The sequence below is a fragment of the Amyelois transitella genome, chromosome 30 (assembly GCF_032362555.1).
Source record: "Amyelois transitella isolate CPQ chromosome 30, ilAmyTran1.1, whole genome shotgun sequence".
NCBI lineage: Eukaryota > Metazoa > Arthropoda > Insecta > Lepidoptera > Pyralidae > Amyelois > Amyelois transitella.
In genome coordinates, this window is record NC_083533.1 from 3402490 (window position 1) to 3411219 (window position 8730).

The window sequence follows — 8730 nt, forward strand, 5'->3', positions numbered from 1 at the left end:
CCCACATGGCTGTAATTTCCACTGTAAATCGAAATAAAAATGATGACCAGTCCCTTTCCTCACCTTAAATACTATATCCAAATTTGGAATAATATATGAGAACTGACCATTGCAAACTGATTGCCTCTGTTTTTGGTAACCCGATGCTTTGTAATATTCTATCGTTAAAACTGTGTTGGAATATAAGCAATTGCTAACGATAGAGTAAGAAGAATTTACAGTACCTGTAATTGATATTGATTGGTACATATTATTTTCTACTTGGCTATTTTCAGCATGGTATTTCCACGTGCAGATATAGGTATCATCTAAATCTGGTGACTTCAATTGTCCCGTTATTCCACTTAGAGATCCACCGCAAACAGCTTCTTCATTAGAACTAAATCTAGCCTTGAATATAAATCTATCATCATGAAGATTTCGTATTAGTATTACCATAGTATTACTTGAGGATTTGAATGTTGTGTTATGTTTCGTTTTGTCATATTTATCTATGAATGCTATACGCTGATCAAAAAAGTTTTCACTTATGATAATAGGTATTTTTCCAGAATCTAAAATTGTCAAAGTTATTCTTCGGGACTCATCAGGTACTTTAATATTCCAGTGACAATATTCTAATGGAGCATTTTTCGGGTATCTAGGAGTCGTAATAAAGCCGTCAGAAGTCGTAAAGTCTTCATGGCACGACATCTTTGAAGGTTTAAAGGTAAACCGAAAGCCTGAATGGATTCCTCCAAGTGAATACTCATTAAGTTTGCCAATATACAGCTTGATGGTGGCATTATTTACGCTTGTCTGCACAGTCGATAAATCAGTAATAATATGAGAGCAGTACGTTCTCAAAATTTCAATCTTGTTACTGATTGGGTCCCATTCTTCGATTGTTACTTTCGTAGAGCACCCTGCCTGCGGTAAAGTCATATAATGTGGCGTGATTGATAATGACTGTCCTTTGCTGCCTATTATGTTCCATTGACAAACAGTTCCTGGAGGTAAATGTATCGTGTTAGGGTACCCGGGTGACGTGATCTCACCCTGGGAAGAAATTATAGTCCCACCACAAATGTCTATTGATACATTGGCTTTAAATCCATTATTAGGCTCCGAAAGTTCTGTTAAATACTTAATAAAAACGGAATTACTCGTTGATTTAATAGTTCCTGGTTTATTACCACAGTATTGTCCTCTGCTGGGCGAAAGAGCTGATGAACCATCATGGATTTCTACAAATTCTGAATCACAGTCCTCTTTTTTGCGAATATCAAATCTGTCTATAAAGTCAACTCTTAATATTTCTCCAACAGGTCCAGTAATAACCCAGTTGCATTCAGTGTAAGGATCAGGAACATTAGGATAGTTAGGCGAGCTTATAATTTCCCAAGTATGATCGGCATCTAACTTAGATTGAAATCCACAATTACTTTGCATTTCTTCATAATGCAGTTTAAATTTTTGATTGTAATTTCTTTCATTCGTAATAAAACTAACAAGCAAGCTGTTTCCAGATGTTATCATTGCACTCCTATTTTCATGTGAATAACCGCAGTATTTACCATTGGATAGTTTAGGAGAATCCAAAGATTCACCATTGCGCAAAACAATATAGGTTTTACAGTTGTTTTCTGTATTGGTGATATTAAAATTTATGAACTCTAATTTTATGCGACGACCTAAACGAACTTTTACTCTCCAATCACATCTATAAGGTAATCCTTTAAAATCAAAAACAGTAACCTCAATGAATCCCGATGAATCAGTTAAATTAGCCCCGCATGTAGACATAACTTGAGCAAGGAATCCCTTTCTTGTGTGTGAGAAATCACTATGGAAAATAATTTTCATAAAAGTAGAAGCTTCAAAAGATCCTTTAATATCTTTGTATAGACATAAATTTTCTTTCACTGGTTTCCATTCCGCTGGTACATTCGATTCAAATATAGATACATAATCGCCAAGAGTACATGGCTCCCGTTCTTCAATATCGAAATCAGAAAACAGCAATTGTAAATGTCGACCAAGTGTAGTCTTGAATACCCATTCACAATGAAGATTATTGTCATAATGATCAGGATAATTTGGTGTGGAAAAATATTCAGTAAAAAATTCAGGGCCTATAGTAATGGTGTTATTTCTGCCACAGTTTGATTTAGCCATAGCTTGATCTAAATCTCTATCTCCACGAGACCACTGAAGATGAAAAAAAGCTCCCGCGTGTGGTTCATTTAAAGTCAGTTTAATATACGCAGCATTAGATGTGGTTCGCATTATTTCTTCGCTATTGTGTAAAGCTCCACAGAGATTTTTCAAAAGAGGTGCATCTTCATCATATCCATCGTAAATACTTAAGTTGTTTTCGCAAATTTCACTATGAGAGTGTATTAGTAATTTGTCAACTTTTATATTAATAATTCCGTTACTGGTGGTCACACGCCACCAATACTCACCCGTGCCCTCAAACGAGAGTGGATACAGTGGAGAGGCTATTTCACCATAATCTAAATCGGTAATATCATTTCCGTGAATGAAATTATAATGAAGAAGGAATCCGCGACCAGGGTTTTTGTTATCACTACGGAATTGGATGAATAATTGTGACGCTGAAGTAGTATTGCTGGGAAGCACATTGCCACAATAAAGTCCTAGTATTTTGCCGGCCCCGTCACCTTCGCGAATTTCTAGGTAGTCTTCGTTACACTCTTCAGAGAAATCTATATCCAACATGTCGATATTAATTGCGACCTTGTTTCCAGGCGATGTTTTAAGTGTCCATTCGCAATGAGCGTTAACAGGATATGAAGAAGGATAGTTCGGTGAAGCAATGACACCACTTTCTGAAGTTAAAGTTCCGCCACATGCGGAATTCACAGATGAATAATACGCTGAAAATGTTCCAGAAATTCTATCATCATGTGTTCCAAGATAAACTGTGAGTGCATTTCCATGACTAACTATCGTCGGAGGCACCGTGCGGCCACAGTACTCGTCAATAAGTGGGGCATTTTCATCATTTCCATCAAGTACTCTCAGATAAGAATTGGGACACGTTTGATTTGTCCTTTGATCATTATGAATAGGTAACGATAAATGCGTTAACGTTAATGACACCCTTTGTTCTAATCTTGGCGCGAGAATAGTCCAAATGCAGCTGTAATTTGATTGACTTATAAAATTATCAGCATTTATAATTCCGTTTTCTGACGCTGTTATAACACCACCACATACCGTGGAAAAAGTGGCTTTGAATCCTCTAGCAGTTATTCCTTTATTTGTTATAAATTGAACTCGCAACATGTTTTCTTTCGATGTATATACTTTTTGTGACAGCTTATTGCAAATAATATAAGAGTAGTTGCTACTTAATATTCCATGTTTCGTGTCGAATAATCTTATGGAATCACTACAGTCATTTTCTGAATAATTCAAGTCTATATCCATAAATTCAAGCCTTACTCGATGACCATGCAATACTGTAATTGTCCAAACGCAGTCCAAATTACTCTCATAATTTTTGGGATAATTTTTTGAAGTTATAATACCAGATGGCGCGTTCATATAACCACCACAGGTCAAAGGTACTGAATGAAAATGTGCTGTAAAATGTAAATCTTTTAGTGATGAGTTCTTTATCAGTTTCAAAAGTAACAAATTTGACGTCGACTGTACTGTTGCAGTGTTATGACAGAATTTAGTAAGAAGTGGTGAATGTTCATCGGGACCATTATATATTTCTATAGCATCAGTGTTACAGCCGGTCGTCTCTAGTACGTACACTTTCGTAACTTGAAGCATTACACTTGACCCAGCGGGCGTTTCTATCAACCAATAACACTCTATCTGATCACTAGATGATGCCGTTTTATTAAACATGCCAAAACTTTTCTTGATGTGATTTTGGCAACCGTAGCTCAACCATTCTAGTCTAAAGCCTGAATATTTGAACAATCTCATTTTATTTACTGTATTAAAAGATATTTGTAATGTGTTTCCATTTGTACTCATTTGTGGTGGTATATTGAAACCACAATATCGCGGTTTAGCGTTTATAAAATTCGGCTCGCCTATTAGAAGATAATCTTCGCAAGTTGATCGCTGTTCAAGTGGATAAGGACGATTAAACAAAAATCTATTGTAATAGCTGCCGTACATCGGTTGTGCACTTGCAATATTAAAATTAGTAAAAGTTACATTGATTTTGTTACCTTTTGGTACACTGATAATCCATGTACAATTCTTGTTACCCGGATAACTATCAGGATAATTCAAGCTTTCGATAACTCCGTATTGTCCAGTAACATTATTGTTGCATATTGCTTCGTAGTCTAGTAAAAAGCCCTTACCATTCATCGCAAAATCAGATCTAAATTTTATAAATGCGAAGTTGCTTGTAGTTATAATGACAGGAGGCATTTTACAATATCTTCCTAAACCTGGGGATTCGGGATCTCGACCATCAAAAATTTCGACGTAATCATCACAAAATTGTTCTAGTTCAAAAACTGAAAACTTTAATTTTATTTTTGAACCAGGATTTGTAACAATCCTGTAAAAACATTCAGAGCTCTCTGCATATTTTTCTGGATAGTTCGGTGATGATATGAATCCAACTGAACCTGTAAATGTGCCTCCACAACCGGTGACTGTGCTATCCCATTCGATTTGAAATCCACCGCCCCTAGTCCATGCGTCAGAATGGAAATGTATATAAATGGTGTTGGCCATAGAAGTAACTGATTTCCATTTGAATTTACCGCAATATTCACCAATCACAGGAGACGATTCAGACGGACCATTCCTCACTCTTAAGTAATCATGACATCCATTAAAAACACCTGGTTCTTCAACATCGAACTGAGTTATATTTAGTCTGATTTGTTGTCCTGTTAGTACTTTTATCACCCAAATGCAGTCGAGGTTCCTGCTGTATTTATCGGGCCAACCTGGAGAATATATGAAACCATGATTATGCACATAGTGTCCACCACATTTGTTTTTATTGTCAATAAAATCATACGTCAATGAGAACCCAAGATCTTGTACCGAATTATCGGATACAAACTTTAGCATAACAGTATTGGTGGTAGTTGTAATAATAGTAGGAATTGTATGTCCACAATATCTTCTAGATGTATTTTTATTGTCCTCATTTATTACATAAATTTCCATATAATCCGCATTACATGTTTTTGAATATTCAAGCTGAAATATATTCCAGTTTAAATTTATATAATTTCCCGTAGGGGCTACTATCATCCAGGTACATGTTCGTTTAGCTTTATATTTATCGCCTTCGGATGGATAATTTATGGTACCGGTGCTATTCCTGTAAATACCTCCACAATCAATATCGATAGTGGTAAAGTTGGCATAAAATCCACCACCAGACTGTGTCATATCAGAATGAAAAATAACTTTCATTATGTTATGGGACGATGTTTGTATAGGTGGTATTTTGTTACCACAGTATGTCCCGAGAAGTGTTGAATTGGCATCAAGACCGTCTTTAATTTCCACGTTATCAGTTGTACAGTTTATTTCACCTGCGATATCAAAGTCTTGGAATGTGAGCTGTATAGCTTTGCCGGGAGATGTCTCGATTATATACTCGCATATTCTATTATCAGGATATGTAAAGGGATATCCAGGAGACTTGATAACACCGCTATCACCATGCACAAAGAAGTTACACAATATTTTATATTGAATATTAAACCCACCTTTATTTCTATTGGAATTAGTTCTAAACACCATGAAGAAATTATTTGAAGTTGATTTTAGAATAATTTTCCTATCTAACTTTCCACAAAACTTTCCCATTATGGGAGATTCTGCTGTAGGACCATCATAAATCTTTAGATAATCACGTTTACAGTTTACTGATTTTTCTATATCGAATTGTTTAAAATCTAATTGAATTTGAGTTTCAATACCTGTCCGAATTTTATATTCACACATTAAATTATTCAAATACGACCCATCATATGTAGGTGATGTAATTTCCCCTGCATCACCACTGAAAAATCCTCCACACCCTGGCACACCTTCTACAGGAGAATAAGTTATTTGAAAACCTTTACCAGAACTATGTGCGTCAGAGTGAAAATGAATTAACAATTCTGGCCCAGATGATATTAAAGGTGCAGGTTGGGTGGTACTACAATATCGATCTATGAGTTGCCCTGTGTGACTATCCCCATCATAAATAGCCAAGTAATCAAAGCTACAATTACTGTGCGCTTCGATATCAAGTTGAAAGAAATGCAGTTGGATTCTTTTATTTAGGGTTGTCTTAAAGTGCCAATAGCAGTCCCGATTAGGAGGATACTTACCAGGTGAGCCGGGAGAACTAATAGAACCATGTATTGTAGCATTTACTTCACCACCACAAATAGGTGCTATACTGTTCCAATGTAGTGCAAATCTATTTCGATTATCAACGCTATTTGTCAGGAACCACAAATACAAGTTATGCTGGTTTGAAACAATATTGCCTCCATTCGGTGGATCGTCGCCACAAAATCTTCCTATGAGAGGATCGGCAGTGTTGCGACCATCGTGAATTTCTAAGAAATTAAAATTACAATCAGGCGAACGCTCCAAGTGGAATCGACTAAATGTTACGTTGATAACTTTATCTGGATCAGTACGAATAAGCCAGGCACACTTAGAATTGCTTTCGGAAGCTATGTTTGTTAATGGATAGAAAAGATTACCTTCTTCAGCTCGCAATATGCTTCCACAATAAGACCGTTCCTGGCAAAGATTACCTATGAATTGTGAGGTACATTCACATCTAAATCCAGTACTATGATCAGGTTTACAGACTCCTCCATTCTTACATGGATTTGACGCGCAACTATCAGTTTTAATATCGCAATGAGCACCAGTAAATCCTTGTAAACAGAAGCACGTGTAACCTCCACGAACCATATGACACCTTCCATTTGAACCACAGGGGTTAGCTTCACAACTCCTTGTACCATTATCCGCAGCGACATAACATCCATGGGTGCCGATTCCATTGCCTTCCATATCTTGAGGGCACTCACATTGAGGTCCGCCGCCAAGTCCCACATTTTCTACACACCTGGCTGATGGATGACATCCTCCATGATCGATATTGCAGGAGCCTCTCCACGTGCACGTGATTCCGTCACCGATGAAACTTGGAGGGCAAGCGCCACATAAGCGAGATCCGACTGTATTGTGACATGACACCATTGAGCTGCAACCGCCGTTATTAATCGCACATTCGTCTATATCATAACACACATATCCATCTCCATGAAATCCTGAAGGACATTGTCCACATCTGAAGGAACCAGGAAGATTAATGCATTCCACTTTCGGATTTGTTGAACATCGCGAGCCTAAACTAGTGTCGCATTCGTCCACGTCTGTTGTACAGGCGACACTGCTATTTTTAGTCCATCCTTGGTCACAAATACACTCAATTCCTTCTTTTGAATTCACTGACACACATGCTCCGTGCCCGCACATTTCATCATTGCCTGCAGAACAGTCCAACTTTCTCCTTGTACAGTGGGTACCGAACCACCCCGTGTTGCATTTACATTCGTAGGTCCCCGGTTGGTTTTTGCAGTCTGCTCCATTTTGACAACCTAAATCTGTGCCGTTATAAATGAGGCATTCATCAACATCTATCTCACAGTTTCTACCTTCCCAATTTGATGGACACAGGCAGTGGAAGCCTCCAGCTAAATTAAGACAAGTTCCTCCATTTTGACATGTATGAATTTGACATTGATCTCCAGACCAGCTGTTAACTTGGCTTTCCAAGTGGCTCAGTGTATTCGCTATTCTATTAATCCTTCTAGATAAAATTGAGCAATTCCTTAGGAAATTATCTTGAGATACGAAATTGCCATTCTCTAACCCTCGGAGTCTTTTAATGACGTCGTTCAAAGCATAAGCAAGGTTGTCTATTTCATTGATTGCTGGTACTATTGTGTTGTCCGGTTTGGCATCGGTGATCAGATTATTATCACCAAGGATAACACTTGATCCTGGTCCATGGGTACGTAAATAAATACTCTTTCCTCTAGCTGTTTCAAAGTAGAGGTTCCCATTAGAACTCCAAATCTTGGGTCTGCCATCGTAATTACAACGAACTCGTAACGTCCATATGCTTATTATTAAAGTTAATATTTTGTACTTGTCCATGTGTTAATTCAATGAATTTTACTTTTAGAATAGGTAAGTTACATATTGATGACCTAATGGCGTCACGAACGCCCCCCACATCTGGCTCGGGATTTAGTTACATAGATCTGGTTTTAGCTTCAACTATAACTATATGTGGGAGGAGGCTCTGGTCCATACATACATACATACATATGGTCACGTCTATATCCCTTGTGGGGTAGACAGAGCCAACAGTCTTGAAAAGACTGAATAGCCTCGTTCAGCTATTTGGCTTAATGATAGAATTGACATTCAAATAGTGACAGGTTGCTCGTCCATCGCCTAAAAAAGAATCCCTGTAAGCCTATCCCTTAGTCGCCTTTTACGACATCAGTGGGAAAAAGATGGAGTGGTTCTATTATTTTTTGTATTGATGCCGGGAACCACACGGCATTGTCCAGTGGCTCTGGTCCAGTGGGCAAAATTACCTACCTACTAACCTGTATTACGGTACTAATCAAAAATCTAAATCGGTTTATAAGTTTCATATAGGTCCACCAATCATTTATTTCAGATTGTCATTAT

The 8730-nt window shown here is 37.5% G+C and overlaps 1 protein-coding gene across 1 annotated transcript; it reads right to left on the reverse strand.

The window, feature by feature from the left end:
• Nucleotides 1-215: 215 nt before the first annotated feature.
• Nucleotides 216-8184, reverse strand: LOC106130979 (cubilin). Its single transcript, XM_060952860.1, has 3 exons — nucleotides 6330-8184; nucleotides 985-4940; nucleotides 216-224 (listed from the first exon to the last, which is right to left on the reverse strand). Exons 1-3 carry the CDS (start codon nucleotides 8182-8184, stop codon nucleotides 216-218), a joined length of 5820 nt encoding a protein of 1939 aa, XP_060808843.1.
• Between the last annotated feature and the right edge of the window lie 546 nt (nucleotides 8185-8730).

What these genes read in the sequence shown, in the direction of transcription:
- LOC106130979 (XM_060952860.1), bottom strand. Translation starts at nt 8,184, where the DNA reads ATGGACAAGTACAAAATATTAACTTTAATAATAAGCATATGGACGTTA. An exon ending in TAGTTCTCCCGGCTCACCTG is followed by an intron (nt 4,941 to 6,329) that starts GTAAGTATCCTC and finishes TATATTCTCCAG; the next exon opens with GTTGGCCCGATAAATACAGC.